At 35.2% G+C, this 22,902-nt stretch overlaps 1 protein-coding gene across 3 annotated transcripts in view; it reads right to left on the bottom strand.

Moving 5' to 3' along the window:
* usf1 (upstream transcription factor 1) overlaps window positions 1-22,902 on the bottom strand; it is a 108,300-nt gene that overhangs the window by 15,595 nt on the left and 69,803 nt on the right. For all 3 annotated transcript variants that reach the window (XM_051931828.1, XM_051931829.1, XM_051931830.1), the window contains 4 exons: window positions 21,691-21,841; window positions 19,962-20,049; window positions 17,019-17,077; window positions 14,067-14,161 (listed from right to left, as the gene is read on the bottom strand). In XM_051931828.1, coding sequence (XP_051787788.1) covers window positions 14,067-14,161; window positions 17,019-17,077; window positions 19,962-20,049; window positions 21,691-21,841 — 393 coding nt within the window. The remainder of the gene's footprint in view (window positions 1-14,066; window positions 14,162-17,018; window positions 17,078-19,961; window positions 20,050-21,690; window positions 21,842-22,902) is intronic.

Below are 22,902 nucleotides of genomic sequence, written 5' to 3'. Positions count from 1 at the left end.
AATGAACCAACACATAAACAACCACCAGCGTCCATCACACAATAACTGGAAAAAAAAGAAAGGTGAAAGCCTCAGTAATGTTGATCTGCTCAGGTCCACAAAACATTTTGACAGTGCTCTTAAAAAAGAAAATCAACAGTTTTGGAAATGTCTGCCATGGCACAATGAGCACCATGGAATTAAATAATGGGGGTAATTAGCAACAAGAATTGGCTTCAAGTTAAGAAACTGAATGAAGGCTGGAGTTTGAGGCCCCAATTTAGTTGGTCATCTGTTGGCTCACTTCACATCAAATTTATGTTTAGGTGCTGTTTAAGGAAAAAAAAAAATTCAGCGGTCAGAGTCTCAAGAAAAGTCAATTAAAATAAAGGGAAATAGTTAATTAGAAGCAAAAACTGGTCACTAATTAAGAAGAGAGTTAGAATGAAAACTTGTAGCCACAGTAGCTCTCCAGGATTCATGTCTTATTTAATTTTTTCCATGCAGACAAGAAAACTTTGCTGAAAAAGAGCTTTATATTCACTTGTGACATTAAACCCTAGGTATCTAAACTGATCTGCTAAGATAAATGGGAAAGTGTCCAGTCTAATACCATGGGCTATGTGGGTCAGATATATATAGAACCATACCATCTGAATCATCTGCAATTCTGATGCATTTCAAAAGTAAACAGCCAATGGCCATTGCAAAGAGCAATGGTGAAAGGGTGCATCCTTGTGAAGTACCACACTCTAGTTTGAAGTAGTCTGAAATAATGTTAATATAAACTGAGGCTTTTGGATTAGTATAAAGTACTGTAGTTTCATCCTGCAAGTATGTTTGGGCCAAACCTAAAATTTTGCAATGTGGTGAATAGGTAGTTCCATTCAACTGTATTCAAATGATTTTCCTGCATCCAAAGATATTAAAATCTCTGGGGTGTTAGATTTTATGGGTATGTATATTACATAAACAAGCGTCAAAGATTAGAAGCTATGTGTCTACCTTTAATAAATCGGGTTTGGTCTTGTGATATTACAGAAGGAAGTACTTTCTTAATCCTTCTAGCTAGAACTTTGGAGAGTATCTTAACATTATTATTAGAAGTGAGATTGGTCTCAGTTAATGCTTAGCGTAACGTTCAAGGTAGAATTTTGTCATCTCTAGTTTCTATTAAGGTTGCTAATAATAGTGGACCTAACTTATTAGAATTTTTTATAAAATTGCACTGGGTAGCCATTGGGGCCTGCTGCTTTCCCGCTTTGATGCGAGTTTATAGCATATAGTAATTTTTTTTTTTTTTAAACTTTTATTGAATTTATTTAAAACGTGTAATATTCCATACGATCAAGCCAAACTTAACAAAACTAAATTCAATTCAATTCCCCCCAATGAGAATGAGAGAAAGGCCAACAGCCAGAGTAAAACTTCTGAGAGTAGTATAGATGGAAAGGAGTCTCTCTACCAAATATAAGTCAGTCAGTCATTGTCAAACCCGCTATATCCTAACAAAGGGTTACGGGGGTCCGCTGGAGCCAATCCCAGACAACACAGGAAGCAAAGCAGGAACAAACCCTGGACAGGGCGCGCACACACACACACACCAAGCACATACTAGGGACATTTTAGGATCGCCAATGCACCTAACCTGCATATCTTTGGACTGTGGGAGGAAACAGGAACACCCGGAGGAAACCCACTTAAACACGGGGAGAACATGCAAACTCCACGCAGGGAGTACCCGGGAAGCGAACCCAGGTCTCCTTACTCCTAGGCAGCAGCACTATCACTGCACCACCACGATGCCCCCAAATACAACTGCTTACTCTAAATATTATGATTTGATCCTTCCAGGTTTTAAAGAAGTTTTGAACAGATCCTCTAAGAGAGAATTTGATTTTTTTCCAATTTCAAATAGTATATGACATTAGTCATCCACTGACTTAACAGAGGTAGGTTAGGATTCTTCCAGTTGAGCAACATTAAGTCTACTTGTTAATAGTGAAGTAAAAGCAATTACAGTTTACACCAAACACAGCTATTAATGGATTATGAGTGATTGTGTCACCAAGGTTGTCTGATAGGCATTTCAAAATTTTTGTCCAGAATGATGTTAATTTGGTACACACCCAAAACATGTGGCCTAGTGAAGCTGGAGCTTGACTGCAACGTTCACAGGTTGGATCTTGCCCTGGAAACATTTTGGAGAATTTTAAACAAGATAGATGTGCTCGATAAAAAAATTAAAGTTGAATAATTGAATGCTTTGCGCATACAATGTCTAACTTGTATCTCAGAATGGATGAACAGTAACTTTCTCAAATTAAATAAAAAGAAAACCGAAATCTTAGTGATTGGCAATAATGGATACAATGAGGCTAATAGAAATAAACTGGATGCATTAGGATTAAAAGTCAAAACGGAGGTAAAAAGCTTAGGGGTAACCGTTGACTGTAATCTAAATTTTAAATCGCATATTAATCAGATCACTAGGACAGCATTTTTTTCACTTAAGAAACATAGCAAAAGTTAGATCTCTTATATCACTGAAAGATGCGGAGAAATTAGTTCACGCGTTTGTTTTCAGTCGACTAGATTACTGTAACGCACTCCTCTCAGGACTACCCAAAAAAGACAAATTGTTTGCAACTAGTGCAGAATGCAGCTGCTAGAATCCTAACCAGGAAATGAAAATCCGAGCACATTTCTCCAGTTTTGATGTCACTACACTGGTTACCTGTGTCATTCAGAATTGACTTTAAAATTCTGCTTATGGTTTATAAAGCCTTAAATAATCTCGCCCCATCTTATATATCGGAATGTCTGACACCTTATATTCCAAATCGCAACCTCAGATCCTCAAATGAGTGTCTCCTTAGAATTCCAAGAGCAAAACCTAAAAGAAGTGGTGAGGCGGCCTTCTGCTGTTATGCACCTAAAATCTGGAATAGCCTACCAATAGGAATTCGCCAGGCTAATACAGTGGATGGAGCACTTCAAAAAAACTGCTGAAAACACATTACTTTAACATGGCCTTCTCATAACTTCACTGTAATTTAAATCCTGATACTCTGTATATCCAATTCATTATAATAACTATTCATTCAAAATCTGTATTAACCCCTACTCTCTCTTCTGTTTCCTTTTCCGGTGTTCTTTTGGTGGTGGCTTGCGCCACCACCATCTACCCAAAGCAGCATGATGTTCCAACAATGATGGATGGATTAAAAGCCAGAAGTCTGTATGACCATCAGCATCAAGTGACTCCGTGAGAACCCTAATTACAAAGAGGACTATTTCATTTATGTTAGGTAGAATGCCCAGAGGGGACTGGGCGGTCTCGTGGCATGGAACCCCTACAGATTTTATTTTTTTCTCTAGCTTTCTGGAGTTTTTTTTGTTTTTCCTGTCCACCCTGGCCATCGGACCTTACTCCTTGTCTATGTTAACTAATGTTGTCTTATTTTAATTTCTTATTTTGTCTTTTATTTTTCTTTTCTCCATTATGTAAAGCACTTTGAGCTACTTTTTGTATGAAAATGTGCTATATAAATAAATGTTGTTGTTGTTATGGAGCTAGAGTGAATTCTTTGCATGGTTGCCTTCCACTCTTTTTCTTAAATGTTAAGTATGAGATTCTTTTATAACTGCACTTTGGGGTCTTTAAAAGGAAGAGACTTTAAAATGGTTTTATATATTATAGAAATGCTGTCTGAGTCTTCAAGACTGATCAATACCTCTTCTGGAATAGAAATAGGTGGGATGTGAGGAATATTGGGCAGATTTTGTTTAGCAAAGTTTCTAATTTTATTTAATTTGTGAATTTCCCCTTGGGGATTAATAAAGTATGCGGTGGGTTGGCACCCTGCCTGGGATTGGATCCTGCCTTGTGCCCTGCGTTGGCTGGGATTGGCTCCAGCAGACCCCCGTGACCCTGTATTCGGATTCAGTGTGTTGGAAAATGAATGGATGGATGGATTAATAAAGTATCTATCTATCTATCTATCTATCTATCTATCTATCTATCTATCTATCTATCTATCTATCTAATTTGGATATAGTGGAAAAATGGCATTGATGGGAAACTAAATTTACAGTGCAATTGTTCATAGGATGCAAAGACATTACTTAATCCCATACGTTTTCCAAACATTAAAAACTGTGTAAGTTTGAGAGGGTAGAAAAAGGTGGTTATCATGTAGAGGGTGCCACAGATAAAATTCTCTAACTTGAAGTGCTTCCTACATTGGTTCCATATTCTGAGTGAATGAAGGACAATTGGGTTATTAGTATGTTGACCATACCTTGTATTTACTGGTGTACAAAGCAAGGAATATAAAGAGGTACTGCAGGATTTCATTCGTAATGCAGACGAAGCTAGAGTGTGTTCATCTATGTGTCAGTGTCCAGGTTTTTATAGCTTGTATGTTTGCTGCCCAGTAATAAAACTGAAAATTAGGTAGAGCCATGCTGCCTTCTGATTTAGGTCATTGTAGGGTCGTTCTTTGGATATGTGGATATTTTGAATTCCAAGAAATGATTTGTTAATGTATATGGGGATGTTTTGAAATAGAAGCAGAAGCTTAGGGAGGATATTCATCTTGATAGTATTAATTCTCCCTGCCAAAATAAGATGGAGGGTAGACCATCTATGCACGTCTTGCTCAATTTTGTCCATGAGAACAGCAAAATGTTATTGAAAAATAGTTTATTTGATGTTTACCCCTAGATATTTAAACTGATCTGCAATGATAAAAGGGAAGGTGTCCAATCTAATGGTGTTTGCTACAGAATTCACTGGAAAAGCACACTTTTGATCAAATTAATTTTGAGTCCAGATATCTTTTGAAATTTTGCTAGTACAGTTAGAGCTGCAAGCACTGAATTTTGTTGGTCTGATATAGAGAGTACCATATCATCTGCATATAGTGATATTTTCTGTTCAAGTCCTTCTCTGAAAATCCCTTTTATCTCTGGTGCATTTTGTAAGTGAACAGCCAATGGCTCAATGACGACTGCAAATACCAGTGGTTACAAGGGACATCCTTGTCTAACATCGCATTCTAGTTTGAAGTAGTCCGAGATAGTGTTGTTATTAGAAACTGAAGCTTCTGGACTGGTATACAGTAGTTTGATCCATGCACATATGTTAGGACCAAACCCAAATTTATGCAAAGTGGTGAATAGGTAATCCCATTCAACCAAATCAAATGCTTTTTCTGCACCCAAAGATAACAAGATTTCTGTAGTGTTGGACTTTATGAGTGAATATATTACATTAAATAGGTGATGGAGATTGGAAGCCAAATGTCTACCTTTAATAATTCATTCATTCATTACATTTATATAGCACTTTTCTCAGTACTCAAAGCGCTATCCACACAGGGAGGAACCGGGAAGCGAACCCACAATCTTCCACAGTCTCCTTACTGCAAAGCAGCAGCACTACCACTGCGCCACCTGTGAGGACCTTTAATATAAATCTGGTTTGGTCTTGTGTTATTACTGAAGAGAGCACTTTCACAGCCCTTCTGACTAGGGACTTTGGAGAGTATCTTAGCATCATTATTCAGAAGTGAGATTGGTTATAAGATGCACAATGCAGTAAGTACTTATTTTTCTTAGGAAAAACAATAACTAATGCTTGTAGAAAAGTTTGAGGTAGAATTTTATTTATATATACTAGGGGGCTCTGCCCCCTGCTCGCCGACCCCTGGGTTTGGTCCTGTGGAAATACAATTTAAAGTGTTTTTTTTTCATGGGAATTGTTACATATGCATTATGATCACTTTTCATTTTAAAACTTCAGTAAAAACAGTATTTGGAATGAACTTTTCTTTAAGATCGCATTGAATTTTGATTCCTTGTTTAATCATGCAAAGTATAACTGGCCGCGAGTGAAGATCATTTCTTTGTCTCTTATAAATAAACTGACTTTTTCAATTGTTTGTCCTTGTGATTTGTTAATTGTCATTGTAAAAGCTATTCTCATAGGAAACTGTAAACGTTTTAATACGAATGGCATATCAAGATTTCCTTTCTGCCCGAACATCGTTTTAAGTTCAATTAATAAAAATAAGATTTTCTGATAAAACAATCTACTTATGGAAGTGAGAATATCCAGAATCGATGTAGCCAGTGGTATTGTTCTCAAGAAGCTGCGGATTTCTGGCCATTGTGGATTGCACGTCATTGTAACAAAATAAATCTGGCCGATCGATAGTTCTGGATATTACCATTGCATTATGATATAACTGTTGCAATGCTCTTGGACTACCTTGATATGATGATGGTAATATTACTGTTTTACCTATTTTGAATTTGTCTGAACTATTGATATTTGAATTTTGAACGTAATCAATGAGACCCTGCATATGTTCCGTTCTAAGTTTAGCTTGATTCAATTTAATAAAGAAGAGACGATTAACTGCGACTTTTACATACGCATTAATAATGTAATGTTGCGATAGACGTTGAGATGACAGAAGTGGGTTAAATACATGGGAAAGTATTGCTAATTTTGACCAGAAATATTGTGTGGGTGTTGTTTTTCTGAATGTGTTTGTTTCACATTGTACAACCATCCTGTTTCGCCATCTGGGAAAAGCAAAGGAAAGAGTAAAGGGTCGGCATGTGGCGACGTATTTGACATAAATGATGAATCATGCTTTGCCTTTGGATGATATCTCCATCTTTTGAAATTATTATCACTGACAATTCATCACATGTGGGTTTATTATAAATGCGACTGTGATCTTTTGGAACCATATAGAAATCCAAGAAAAATTTTGTCCATGTTTTGCTGATAAATTTAGTGCAAAGTGCAATACTTTTGGAGGTATGGATGTGTATCCATTATTGTCTGTAAAATTTTTATTACGTCGGATTGTTTAAGTCTTTCGATTCTATGTTGCATTGCTTCTCCGTGATCATAAAGACACACCTGACCAAACTGTGTTTTTTTTCGAAATTAAACTTGTTGTAGCTGTAACTGTTGCGGGAACACAGACTCTCATAGCGTATGGTCCATTATTGTGTAAATCAATGTTTTGTGCATTGAATGATGCTAACGCGAAAAGATTATTGTAGACGCGTATATTTTGCCTGTAGCGTTTGTAGATTTCACTGTCACCAAACAGAAAATCTTTGAATTCTTGCGGAAACACCTCTTCATTGAGAAGCAGCAGTACTTTTCCCTGATGGTAACATGAATTAAACAATGTACAAGTCTCTGACTTAAAAACTTTAAAGCCTTATACTTCCAACATATCACCTATGTCCATATATCCAATCTCTTTTTGCTGTTCCGTTATTTCACCTACCCTGTGTCCCCGAAAATAAGATCTATTCCGAAAATAAGCCCTAGCATGATTTTCAGGTTGCTCTGTAATATAAGCCCTACCCCAAAAATAAGCCCTAGTCAAGATTGTCAGCTGAAAAATAAGGCGCCTAAGGCCAGGTTTATACTTCACATGATGCCCGAAACATCCATTAAATTCCAAGGACAACTTGTCACAATATCTCTGAAAAGGATGTTTAATGATTACATCCATCAATTTGGGGATGCACCCATTCCAGCAGCATTGGCGCAAGACAGAAACAAAATCCTTGGACAGGGCATCAGCTCATTGCAAGGTGAACACAAGCACACACATACACTAACGTCATTGCAGCTTCATCAAATCCCCAAACCTTCATGTCTTTGGATGTAAAACTGAGCACACTATGGAAACCCACCAGGAAAACATGCAAACTCCAGGCAGTGATCACAAGGGATGTGACTCCCTGCGAGACAGCAGCGCTACCACTCTGCCACCCCATATGTGTAACTATTAGCAGTATTCATTATTTAAACAAAGTTAACGATTTATCTGTAAAATGTAACATACATATTTTTAAAGCATTTCATCATGAAAATTATATCAAGTATAAATCTAAGAATTCTAAATGTGCAGAGAGCTGAAATATTATAAATTTAATGTGTTCTGTGTGGCGATGCTTGCCGCTGCTGTCAGATCAGGAGGAAGCCCCAGAAACACGTAGCGATTTAACAAGTGGGTCAGTTTTAAGATGACGTTAACGACGGTCTGCTTTAATGATAAACTACGAGGTTAAAGCTGAAATTTCTAGTTTAATCACAAAATAGACATTTTCATGAAGTCTTTATTGTAAAAAAAAAAAAAAGACAGCACAGAAGATGGTATGTGAGACTTTTAAAATGTATCGTGTCATTTCACCACATCGAACCGTTCATCAAACATCAAAGTGCGCACCTTGACCCTGGAGGATCCTAAAAGTGGCTGGAGTAGCAAGAAATTCAGGCTAAAATTCAGGGCTTGAATGTGGAGAGTTATGACAATATTCCAGAAGAGGATGACATGACTGTATTTGGATAAACGTATATTGATGTACATGAATAAATACAAGATATCCCCCAAAAATAAGCCCTAGTGCATCTTTTGAAGCAAAAATTAATAAGACCCTGTCTTATTTTCGGAGAAACACGGTAGTAGTGTTTGTGCGAATGCGATCTGTATTTTTTTTTTTTTTGACACTTTCAAATTTTAGTACTGTCATATTTTTGAACTTGCTCTGCGTGTGTATCATGCCAAGGATTTTTTTGAGCCTTCCAAATTCCACTGCTTTCATAATGTGTAACCTACTCTGCATGTGTATGGCGCCAATGTTTTTGAATGTCTTTATGAAGTTCTACGGTGTCTTTTACACTTTATCTTTAATTTCTGACCCTGTTTGAACTTGCAAGGTTTTCAATTCCACTTGTTCCGGGTTGATTATTACTTTCCTTGCCTAGGTCACCATCTCACAGAAACATGCTTCCAATGGATGTCAGTATGACGTGACGTGACCAAGTGAAAGTGTCTCTCTTCAGAAGATCACGTCTTGTCGCAAGATTTTCTTTTATATAAATATAAATAAATACATACACATATAAATATGCACACACAAACAAAGATACAAATAGAATTATAATTGTAATTAAAACATTAAAGCAACAGGTAAAGAAATAAAATGTATAATTACGGCAAACGTTTCACTGCAAATAGGCCAAATTGCAGGTACAGTCTTCTTTGCCTTGCCAGGACACGACTAACAATTGTATTTAAAAAAAAGAATCGGGATCAATTTTTATAGCACTTTTTGTGCCTCATCCGGAGAACTAAAAATGTTTAGCTTGCCTTGAATATCCACTCTTAATTTAGCAGGATACAAGAGGCTGTATTTAAATTCGGCTTTGTGTAAGCGCTATTTAATGCTGTAATATTTAAATTGGGCTTTGTGTAAGCGCTATTTAATGCTGTAATATTTAAATTTGGCTTTGTGTAAGCGCTATTTAATGCTGTAAAATGTGGCATGTTAAGCAACTGTTGAAGGTGAAAAATCAGAAAATGTGAATGCGGTTATTTTCAAATATAATCTCTTTTCATTCTGAGATGCGACATCAGATTCAGTTTAGACTGTAATTCATTGAAACGTACAATGAGGCCTCTAGGTTTTGAGGCGTTCGATCCACATATGCGGTAAGCTGCAGATATCATGGTGTCTGATTTGAAGTCCTCTCCAATTATTTGAGAGAATAGTTCAGCAATGAAATTCACTGGGTTTGGGATTTCAAGGTTTTCAGGGAGACCTTCAATTCTGATATTATTTTGTCTATATCCGTCTTCCAGCATAGTTAGTCTGTCTCCAAGCACTTTTCTTTCAGATTTAGTAGCCATTGCTTTTTCGTCAGCAGTGGAAGCCAGTTGTTCAAATGTTTCAACACAAGTTATGAACATTTGCTTTATGTCTTCAGGTTGAGCAACAAGTGCTCTAAATTTATTTTCAAAATTACTCACATTTTCTTGTATTTTTTTCTCAATTTTTCTAGTATATCTTTAAAGGTTGCCTCAAAGCAATTACTTAAACGTTTCTCTGAATCTTTGATATCCTGAAAAAGCTTCACATTTGTCATGTTTATGTCCTTTATATCTTTCCTTATATCATTTGTGATCTTCTTTATATTACACTTTATCTTATTTATGCCCTCCCACAGTGTGGTAGTTATGGTGGTGATCACTGAGGCAATCATTACCTTCAGCTCAGACTGCTCATTTTGGTCATCCCTAAGCTCAGCAGGTAGAGTAGCAAGTCCAGTCAGAGTCAGTGGCGCTAGCTTGCGGTGGGTAGACAGTGCGGAAAATAAGGCCATTTTCAGCTTCAAACCACCTTCTGGAATCGACGAGGTCTCCTGGCCCAACTCGCTCCCACTTTCGCTCTCAGCTAGAGGTGATGCTACGGTGTCAAGTCCCAGGAGATCATTCTTTCACCTATCTGTTCCAGGTCAGTCTCTGCCAGGCTGTACCTTGAACTTGAGTCCTGTTTAGACTTAGATGAAGCTCTAGCTGTCTTTTACGTTTCTTTCTGAGCCTTTTTTCTGCCAGTCATGCTTGTATATACTTGCATATGCTGTAATCAAAGTCCCTCATTTTCAGTAAATACAGGAAGGTTATATAAAAAAAAAAAAAAAGTAACATAACACAGCTGCTAACTGAGTTCCGTCTCAGATGTCCATCTCCCGAAATGGACGAGACCAATCCTAGCGTCTAGTAATTCTGAGTGTAAGAGGTTTATCCCGTTCCTCTACACTAAGAGTATATAGCTGTGTATCTGCAATACATCAAAAAAATGTCTTTTCTTTAAACTCAGTACAATATAAGGACTTATAGTAGTTTCTAAATGTGTAGGTTATGTTTTTGTGGTCAATGATTTTATTTCTGTGTTGGCGACTACTGTTACTGCATTGCAAATTTCTTCCTTGAGGACTTGTCGAACTTATTAGCTGTCTCTCCGTGTTCATAGTAATCATGTCGTGATTTAAACATGAGTTGTTCCATTTCTTTAGTTGTCAAGAGGTTAAATTCTGATTGCAAAATCTGTCTTTTCCTATGAAGGGCCTCATCTGCAGACCGACCTGGCATATTCTGGATCTATTCTGATAATTTTACTGTTTAACCATGACATCTTCTTGGTTTCCAATCTATTTTTGTGAAAATGCTATGAAATAATCTGTCCTTTTAAAAATGCTTTCAGAGTTTCCCCACAGTATTCCTACAGACCTCTGAGGATGCACTTGTCTCTAAAAAGAATCAATTTGCTTGGATATAAAATTTGTACAGTTCTCTTCAGATAATAACAGGGGGTTAAAACGTCAGCTATTGGAGAAGTGCGTAGGGCACAATGATTTAAGTTCCATGATTAGAGGGACATGGTCAGACATAACAATAGAGTTGTACTTGCAAGATTTGATGATGGGCAAAAAATTATTATCTATGAAGAAATAATGAATCGTTAAGTAACAATGATGACCTTGTGAGAAGATGGAATATACTCTTAAATTTGGATTTAAAAATCTGCATGAGTCTGATGAGTTATGATCCTGTGTAATTATTCTTGCAGTATTATATGTTATCACTACTATAGCTGAAGACCTATCCAGGTCTGTATTTAAAACACAATTAAAGTCTCCAGCCATCATAATTTTATGAGTGTTCACATTAGGAACAGATGCAAATAAATTTTGGATGAAATCCCTATCATCCACATTAGGTGCATAGATATTTATCAAAATCACCTTGCTTTTAAATAAACTACCCATCACTATGACATGTTGCCCATCAGGATCAGATACTACATCTAATACTAGAAATTAAATTGTTCTGTGTATTAAGAATCCCACATCTCTAGTTTTCTTTGTATAGCTAGAGTGATAAATGTAGCCAATCTAATCTCTGTGCAACTGAAACTGCTCCTTACTTATTAAATGAGTCTCCTGGAAGGTGAGAGAATACTTTTTTTTTCTCTACAATCTGAGACCTTTGACATTCCAATTCATAAAGTTCACTGTTTGGGCATAGAGACATTGCTTCTGACCTTTTGTAGTCTTAAGTTAAGGTAGTACATTATATGATAGCTTTGTACTTGATTTCATATTATTGCCAGGTGTTATGGCTATGGTGCCTATTGTTATGTTTGCACGTATGACTATTGGGGTAGAAAAGATAAATAAGAAATAACATTGCTCTCTTTCTCTCCCCCAACCCCTCCCCCTTTTTTTGCCTCCCAAGTGAGGCTAGACCACACATTCAACGTTCTAGTCCTTTGACGTGCCAAGACACAGAGCACATCCAAAACAAAACAAACCCCCCCAGCAGTGGTGCAGGAAAGATTATAATTGAAATATCAAATGATCAAATGATGATAACACAGTCCCCATACAATAAACCTAGGGAATGATGACAACAGTTCCTTTAGAGACTGATAACATATGATAGTACATTCCTGATTCAATAAACCAAGGGAATGATGACTTTAAAAAAAAAAAGTGCACACACACTAAGTAACCAGTTAATTTTTGGTTACTAAAATGTACATATATTCAATGGAAAAAAATATTAACACAAAGTTTCTGAAAAGCAAATAGAACATACAACCACGGCAAAAGTCACATTACAAATGGACCAAGTTCCAAGCAGAATCTTCTTTGCCTTGCCAGGACATGATATGACTCATGAACACATTTCAAAAAATTGTTGGGATCAGTCTTCTTAGCACTTTTTGCTACATCCAGAGAACTAAAAATGTAAAACCTTGAAGCTGAGCATCAAGTACTTCTAAATGTATTCTCAACATTACTAATAAATCATGTATTTTTTTCATCAATTCTTTCTGGAATTTATTTAAAGATTGCAGTAAAATTAGTACTTAAATGTTTCTCCAGGTCTTTTATATCCTGAAGCTGTTTCTCGTTTCTCTTGTTTATAAACTTAATATACCTCTTTATATAATTTATGTCCCCACTGAGTGTAGCAATCATTATCTTCAGCTTGGACAATTTGTTCTGGTCTTTTCTGTGTTCCGTAGGTAGAGTTGTGAGTCTAGTTAGAGTTGATGCTGCTGACTCACGGTGGGTTATTTGCTGTAGTTGACAGCAGGGATAGAGGCGCCATACTCAGTTTCAATAATCCTCCAGGAATAAAGAAATTCTTCTTATGTACCTCACTGGCAGTTTTACTCACACTTTCGCTCTCTACTGGAGCGGATACTGCAGCGTTGGGTCCTGGCAGGCTGTACTATGAACTTGAGGCCATTTTAGACTTTGATGAAGCTTTAGCCACCTTTTCTTTTTCTTTACGAGCCCTTTGCTGCTCATGCTTATATACACTTGCATGTACTGTGGTATAAATCCCCTCAGGTTGAGTACATACAAGATACCTCTGGATGATAGTTTAAAAAAAGTAAAACAAAAAAAGTAAAATAACACTGCTGCTAACAGATCTGTCCTGGACACCGATACCAAACTCACCATAGCAATGAGTTCTGTTGTAGTTGCTATTGTAATGGCAGTTAGTTGGCTTTGAACGCAGTTGACACCCAAATGTTAAACAGAAGACAGCAGAAATAAACTCATTCTAAAATGTATAACTTAATATTTTAAAGCTTAAGTATCACTTTATGAACCAATAATTTCCAGAGGAAAACGAAGAAGTGTTTTGGCAGATCGACAGCTGCAAACAGGATGGGATAGGGTGAGCCACCCACATCCATCTAGGCAAACAGAAAAGATAATGTCACATTTACAGGTCTGAAATCCTAACCTCGCTGTGTATGTGCGAGCTCCTCTGAGCTCTGCACCTCTCTCCCCTAAGCTCCATCTCCGCCCCATCCTGCAACCCACAGAGAGGATTTTCTCCACCTAAGCCGTTGCTTTGCGCACATGCAACAGTCTATCCTGTTAGGTTACATGAGACAGTGAATAAGTTGACTCTCAAGGCAAGTTTTTGATTGTTTTTTGCAAAATGAGTAACGTGCTTGATAATTTCAGCTCACACATTGTTAAAACAACAATTAACATATTATCGTGGACATACATATCGCACACTCCTAAGGGATACCCAACCTGATACCCTTAAGTAGTGCTAAAAAAGTGTGAACTCATTAACTGTATCAACATTAATGCTAAAAACAATAAGACGTTCAAAGAATGACTGTTAAATCTACACTTTAAAGATTGCTCAGAAGGTATTTACCTGCCCCGTTTTCGTTGCGTCCATTGTACAATCAGGAATGGTTTTTGATAACTGCACAATCCAGTTATTAATCTTGTCTCTTCGCCTACGCTCAACTGAAAAGGAGAACATGATTTAAAACCAGGTATATTCACATTTTTGAATGTTATACTCTGGGCTCAAATTACCATGAAGTATCTGTATAACATCTTTCATGCTTTTGCTAATCTGCTTATCCAAACACCATGCAGAATGGTACACAAAATGCCTGTGTTAGTGAACTACTACAAATACGTAATAGGTTGCAGAACTGTATATCACAGCAGACCACCAGTTTCTTTAAACTATCAATGCATAGTGGGATGAGAAAATGAAGGATTTTAATTTAAGGCTTTGAGCATGTTCCTTCCCAGCATGCAGTTTCTGAAAAAGTGCTAGCTTCTAGAATAAATATTTCATAGTTCAATTAGAAAATGTTGCCAATTTTAAATTGGTCACAGATGGTACGTTGTGCATGAAAGAGGCACATTAAACCAAAACAGATTTTATAATACAGACAAAAGGGAACCAACAATGGTACAAATACTGAATGCTATGTAATATGGCAAATTATGCTTCCAACCATCAACGCAGATGGCGCAGTAGTAGTGCTGCTGCTTTGAGTAAGGAGATTGTGGGTTCGCTTCCTGGGTCCTCCCTGTGTGGAGAATGCTTTGAGTAGTGAGAAAAGCGCTATATATGTAAAGAATTATTATTTTATTATTAAAGGGCCTGATCATTAACAGTTCAAATGATTAGTGACATTTGTTTCAGTATTTTTTTTTTTTTTAGACTGATGACCCTACTTTAAAATTCTGACAATTTCTATAATAAAGACAGGTAAAATGTAGATATTAACCTGAATGCAACTACAGACTACACTATTAATTTTCATGGGAGACCAGAAAAAAAATTAAGTTTCTGCTCCAGACATGGTTCAGTTTACAGGTGAAAAGCCACCACCACATCATGTCTGACTGTGAGCTTAGTTATAATACAAAAGCAAAAGGCAAGTCAAGTATTGTGGTGGCTTTCCACTACTGAGATCATGGTATATTTTCACCTGCCTATAGCTTGCTAATTTACTACCTATTTTTACATTTAAGTAAACTGTAGACAAAAATGCTATATTTCCAGTATTTAAAACAAAAAAGTAAACCTCTAATTCAATGCTTAAAGTATTAGTAAATTTATGGCCCTAAGGAAACCTTGACAGAATGGTCAACACATTAGAAAACCATACAATTTAATTTTTTTTTCACAAAAACAAGTTAAGATGACCAATAAAACAAGAGTAAAACAGTAAAAAGCTTTGACACAGATCAAATTGTACAGTATCGAGTAATTGGATTACTAACATTTGTAGTGAAAAAGAAATATTAAACATACAAAAGTTTGTTTTGAATTAAAAATATTTTTGACATATAATTATAGTGTATCGGCTGTGCTGAATATGTTAAACAGTTTTTTGTTCTTGCACCCACCAAGCATACCAAAAACTATTAATCCTAATGTAGATTATTTTATTTTGCCATTACCTTTTCAATTCCGTGTATCTGAAATCATTAGTTTAACACTGTTAGTCTAACACAGTACAGCACAGCAAATTATTTGTACCCAGCTGCCTTCACTTCAAGACATCACATACTATTCAGGAATAGTTTCTACCCACAAGTTGTAAAGCAGCCTAACAGTCAATCATAAGAAATCAAACACTGTAACATAGACAGTGTGTATAAATACAATATATACACGTTCAAATACTATACATATTGAATGGCATAGGTTGCATGCCAATAATATCTTATTTTCTGAATTGCATTTCTGTCAAGTACCCACAGAGACACGCAAGTATGAATTTTATTGTACAATGTACACATGACAAACTCGTTTTGACAAATCACTAGAGAATACTAGGAATTTAGACATGCTGCTCATGTTTTAAGTATACAACAACACATCATAAATCATTAAACCAGGTTTCTTCAATGCTTTTTGGGGACGATAATTTCTAACTTAGAAAGCACCTATTAAAGTGTTTTATTTAAAATGTTTTTTTTTTTTTTTTAAGAAGCAAGAGCCAAACAAATCCCAAATCAATAAGCCTATTTTTATTACTCTAGTAATATTTTCTTTTAAGTTTACTTTTTAGACATTTAATTTTTCTTCCCAATTAACAATACGCTAAAAACACCTTTTAGAATATATAAGCTAACTACTTTAACACAAACATGAAGTTTAACATACTTAGACACAGGTAAATGATTAAAGGGTCAATCTTTTCATTAAGTAAATTATAATATTTTGGTTCAGTGTTATGATAAACTATATGAAAATGTCATTAAATGCCAACAATTAAATAAAATTAGGTTATAGTTGGTTCCAAATAAAATGAATATATTTGACATAGTCAACAAATACATGTTGCATTTTATTTTTAACTGATAAAACATTTTAACTGACTTATGGAAGTACCACACTACATTTCAATTTACAGTTCATTTTAGACTAGGGTTTTGTTGCTCAGTCACACAGAACAATTTATTGGATATGTAAATAAAGATCCACTGCTTGGTAGAATAATCAATTGCTCAGTCTTTATTGTTATTTTTTTGCTTGTTTAAAATGACAATTTGCTAATACAACCAGCGAAAGATTCTTATTCATTATCTAACCTACACCTGAAATACTCTCTCAGCCCTATATTTATTAAACAGTATCTATTTATTACAACCTACCAAAAATATTATGCTAACTTCTTAATCAACAAGTCAATTAAAGACAAAAACACTTAACATTTCTCCTTAAACAAGGGGGTACACATATAAAAAAGCTGAGTTACCATTAAATGACGATGAACATGTGCATAAGATTCCTGAACATTTACTTAAGACACCTAAATATTTGCTTTGAAATGGTCATTTTTGTTTTTACCTTCATTGTGTTGTGCTCGCCTTTTTTCATCTCTTGATGTCCGAGGCACATCTGATTTACTAGAAAAACATGTAGAACATACAATAATTCATGCAGAACTAACATGGGGGTTAAACATAAGCCAGTTTTGTTGTTGCATATTTAGCTGACACTTTTATCCAAGATTACTTACAAGGTAAGGATATGTTGCACATGGTTAAAGGTATTTTTATCAGCTGGAGAACAATAGGTTAAGAAACTTGCTCAGTGTCAACTAGAACAACTGAGGCATAGACAGCAACTGAACTGGCAACCTAGTGTTTAAAGTATAGTGCTATAGGTACTACTCCATGCCACATGCTATTTCAGCACTCGCTATTAAACAGAGTTGTTAAACTTTCAAAGCGATTAGGATCCGAGACATTTTCACCTAAAAGCACTGAACACTAAAAAGTTGTTTTGCTTGAAATTTTCAAAAATATTGTTCAACTTTGCAATATTTAAACTTTACTTCTCTTTTTATACAAATAGATCATCTGCATAAATTACATCACAGCCATTAATAGTCTGCCTCCAAAGGGAGACACTATGATGTTTTCAAACTACAGGTACATGAAGCACAAGACTTTCGGTGTTTAGGCCAAATTGATAAGGCAAAATTTCTAGACTTGGGAGTTCTCTACCCGCTGCTGCTCAAATGAACACAATGCAGGCACATCAAAGTAACAGACCAACCTCTTTCTTTAATGAAAGATACTTAACTAACAAGTTCAGAAGCTCACAGAGGATCACTGTGTGTTAGCCTAGTAAATTAAAGCGAATAAGGCAGTTGTGTTGGCATTCAGGGTCAGGGAAAAAAAGCAGACATATTATATAACATTACCAAGCAGACAGTATGCAGGTCAAATGGTATTCTTTAATTATAATTCAAATGTTTTACAAAAATATATATATTTTAATATAAATTAACAGGTATTTGTTTTTTGATCGCACTAATCTCAACATTGCATTACTCCAGACAGACTATCCAATAATCCTGCATTTTATAGATCTGTTTTTGCAGATCACTTCCAGGAACAATCTGTTTGCATTTCAAAGTGGTTAGCTTGTGTTGTCACTCATTAGTAAAACAGACTATTTCTGGTTTTCCTTTTATCGTTACCCTTTTAAAGAGTCTTTTTAGTTTCCACAATGACCATTTTAGATACCTTTGCTAACCTGCTGATTGTTATGCAGCATACTTCTTAGCTGGCTATTGAATTAACACACATTAAATTATACAATACTAATTATTTCTTCAACTATAAAGGGGGAAAAAGGAGAAACAGTTTCGTTTAATCTTGACAGACTATATTATAATCTTGTACAGTATGTCGATCCATGACCAACTGCTCCTACCTACTGCATTCATCTAGGCTTCTGCATTAAAGTCAAGGCCACCATACTCCATTGTTCACCAGCTGCTTTTTTTTAATCATTCCATCTTGTTGTGGAACTAATTATACAGGAAGCCTATGCTTCATCTGCTTTAACTTAAAGGTTTGTTCTGCATCATGAACTTACTTCCTTGATAAACACTTTATTTTACAGGTTATTTGTTACGTTGTTTTGAATATAAATATTGCAAATAATGAAAATGAGGAGGAAAAAAATACAATTATTTATTAATAATAATAATAATAATAAAAGTACATTACATATACTTAAAGGTTTACATTCATTTCTTTTATTTGTGAATTACTGTGAGAAAAGACCCACAGTATTTTAATTTAAATAGAAGAAAGATGGGAATAAAACAGGCATCTAGCCTATAGGAGCAAAAAAAGTATAGCTTGGGGAGAAAAAAAATTGGCCAATTATTGCATTTAATGTCTTCACAAATCATTAGAAGATTTTGTATACATTTCTTATATAGATTACTGGATAACATCAATCTGAACCACATATTTTTAAGTGCTGCACATTTGATAGCTGCAGTTTTTTCATGTCTGTCTTAGGATTGTTTTAGAATGTAATTTGTATTAGAAAGCATTGTTTGAGTTTTACAGACTATACTATAAAAGATATTAAATAAATATTTTAGGTTTATTCAGATATAATGCAAAAAACACCTTCTGTTGAAGTCATGTCTATCTGCCTAAATAAAACAACGGACATCACAGGACTTGCTTGGTAAGCACCTTGCTCTTAAGTTAATGGTGACTAGATAGTTCTAAGAGCAGAAAGGAAAATGACAATGTCAAATTCACAGTGTTAAATTAACACTTAATATATTAGTACAAAAATTGTACATACAATTTAACACTAATGTTTTAGCTATGCAGGAAACACAAAGTGATCTCTTTTTAAACTCTCAGGCACATGATCCTATCTAAAAATCATTAGACTCTGCTTTTGGCAGAGAAAAGTTATCATGTGAACCCCTCATTTTAAAATTTGTAATGTGTTTTTGGGAGTTCAGTAAAAACTGGTAGCAACAACTACTGAAATGTTTGATGGCTTTGGGCATATCTTTCAATAAACAAATAATTACCTGTATTATAATTCAAACAACATTAGTAGGCAAATAATATCTACATATATATATTATATATATATAGTATATATATATAAAAATGACAATCATAAAAATGTTATGTCTTCCAATTTCCATCATACTAACTGTATCCAGTATTGTATTTTCTGCACGTAGAAAGAATTTGCCCTTGCTGCATGCAACTTGTGGGTTCATTTTTAGCTATGTAAATTTTTGAAAATCTTAAAAACCATTATAAATAAAAACAAAAACAAATGAAGATGAGAAAAGGGTTTTGTCAGACTAAAGTATCAAAAAACAACTAATTAACCAATTAGAAAACAGACAAGATTTAATAGCCTTGTTTGTGTTTCTAAATAACAGATATATTCACTCTTTTCACATCTGAGATATGATTAATAAAAAAAAAATAAAATGAAATTAATTACATGCTGTAAGGCTGAGTTCTTGGAGCAATGGAACGTTGGTTTCCACCGCTTAGTACTTCCTGTGGTGACATCATAACATATAGCTGACCTAGGGAGGACAAATGACAATCGAAACAAAGTCTGAATGTTTTTAAGACATTCACATGCAAAGTTGTCCAGCTCACATAAATGATCTTAAATCATTTCTATAAAATTAATAGTTAGAAAGACCCCCCCACCACCCAAGTGAACACTACAAAATACATACTTAACAAACAGTGAAATCTTTTCATTTTAACGGTTCATTCATATAGCATAAATGGATGTAATAAATAATAAAGAGCATGTAATAAATACATTTGGCTTACAAAATTTTCTTTTTAATTCTGTTAAACTTGCATATTGATTTGTAATAGAAGCACAGCATGGAGGCCCACAACAGGTAGGTGTCAGACCTTCATATTCCACCAAAATCACCAATAAGTGTTTGCTTCATGTTACATTGCACAATAAAATAAAATTTAAACTTTACACATTCTAATCAGTTATTGGAACTACTTATAGTTAGGGTCAGATGATGTACCAATGTATATGTTGTGTATGATAGCAGTATTCATAGTCACTCTACTTATTGATGACATACTTCGATCTTTTCTAGTATAAGTAGATCTCAAGAGGGATGGATTGTATCAAGACTCTTCTTGATACAATTTGATATGACCTTGTTTATTGGTATATGATAGCTTAATATTGCCAAAAAGACTATTACTGAAGCTACTTCAAGTCAGTCATCAATTTTAGTTACTTAGTTCTTTTTCCTTACTACAATATTGATGGACAGTGCATTGCAGTGTAATGTTTTAACAATGTTCTTTTTTGGCTAAATGCTGTAGCCAATAAATACATCTATAGAATTCATCACACATTTGCTTTGCCAGATTGTTGAGTTTCAAAAGTCTGTTGTTGGAAAGAATATTTGTGCTCTGCGTCAAATCTATTTCATAATAAAAGATGCTGTAACTGATTTTTTTAATTTGGAAATTTTTCTATACACGATCTCTTTACTTGGTTTTTACTTAAGAACTATCCTGACAAGTTTATATAAATCATACAATGTAAATCTATAGGCTATTTCCATTATATCCATGCAATTTGATGAACATTTCTACAAAGATCTAATGTCAAAACAGGCAATTAAGTCAAAATATTTATTTAGGGTAGCAGCACCTCTTTTAAGCATTTCCCATGCATGTGCACAAATTGCATTGAATATAATTCTCACATAGGAAGCATTCTTGGTAGTAAGCACCATAAAATTTATAGTGAAAGGCTCTACAACATATTAGCTTACAGTATTTTCCGAAATACTTCTAATACTCAACATCATGTTAGATTTTGAGGTACTGGAAAAGCAAGACCTTATATGTCAACTTAATAGGAAGAATAAAATTAAAGAGCTGTGGGCAGGACCACAAAGTTCATCTGCACACTGACAGTGTAAGCACTTTCAATATGAGGTTAAATAAATGACAAATCAGACATTAGTAAATGATCAACTTTACAGAACTCTAAATAATTTTTAAATGTTGGTATAATGTAAGTGGAAAAAAATTGATGAATTTTCTTTTACTAGACTGACATCTCAGCAAAAATAAACTTTTCAAACATACAACTTTACAATCCAAACAAAACGTTAACGTAAAAGTTTGTTCTATATACTGTAGGTCCTTTGATAAATTCAAGCCTTTACCTGTTGGTGTGGTCTGATTTAGCAATGAATCAGATGCCTGCACACTGGTTACCATGGTAGCTGGAGCAGCATCTGATATAGTAGCTGGGTAGTAAGTGTAATGAGTTTCAGTATTGTCTCCTTCTAGTCCCTCTGATTGTGAGAAAACAGCCTATGTGGAAAAAAAAAATCATATAAGAATATTCCTTATTTATCAGCTTCACATGTTTCACAGTAACAATGACAAATGTTTTACTTTGCTTATTATACCATTGCTTTCTCAAAAGAGAAGCAGTACCTTCAGCAAGAAGTAAATTTTATTGATCCACAACAATTAATTATATTTTTAATCTTAGTTTATTTTTAATAAAAATAAAATCCGAATTGAAAAAGCAAAAATCATATTTTATATATTATATATATATATATATATATATATATAAGTGGCACGGTGGCGCTGCTGCCTCGCAGTTGGGAGACCTGGGGACCTGGGTTCGCTTCCCGGGTCCTCCCTGCGTGGAGTTTGCATGTTCTCCCCGTGTCTGCGTGGGTTTCCTCCGGGCGCTCCGGTTTCCTCCCACAGTCCAAAGACATGCAGGTTAGGTGGATTGGCGATTCTAAATTGGCCATAGTGTGTGGGTGTGTTTGTGTGTGTCCTGTGGTGGGTTGGCACCCTGCCCAGGATTGTTTCCTGCCTTGTGCCCTGTGTTAGCTGGGATTGGCTCCAGCAGACCCCCGTGACCCTGTGTTCGGATTCAGCGGGTTGGAAAATGGATGGATATATATATATATATATATTTATATTATTGCAATTACAAATGTTTTTGTATATACATGTTTATTTCCTTTATGTGCATTGGAACAACACAAAAAAACAGAGAAAAAAAGCCAAATCTGACATCATGTCACACACAACTCCAAAAATGGGCCGGACAAAATTATTGGCACCCTTTCAAAATTGTGGGTAAATCGTTTTATTTCAAGCATATGATGCTCGTTTGAACTCACCTGTGGCAAGAAACAGGTGCTGGCAATATAGAAATCACACCTGAAGCCAGATAAAATGGAGAAAAGTTGACTCAACCTTTCTGTTGTGTGTCTGAGTGTGCCACACTAAGCATGGATAACAGAAAGAAGAGCAGAGAATTGTCTGAGGACTTGAGAACAAAAATTGTGGAAAAATATCAACAATCTCAAGGCTACAAGTCCATCTCCAGAGATCTTCATGTTCCT

Source organism: Erpetoichthys calabaricus, chromosome 9 (genome assembly GCF_900747795.2).
Source record: "Erpetoichthys calabaricus chromosome 9, fErpCal1.3, whole genome shotgun sequence".
Classification (NCBI taxonomy): Eukaryota; Metazoa; Chordata; class Cladistia; order Polypteriformes; family Polypteridae; genus Erpetoichthys; species Erpetoichthys calabaricus.
Note: the sequence above shows the minus strand (reverse complement) of the source record. Positions and strands in the feature narration are given on the sequence as shown.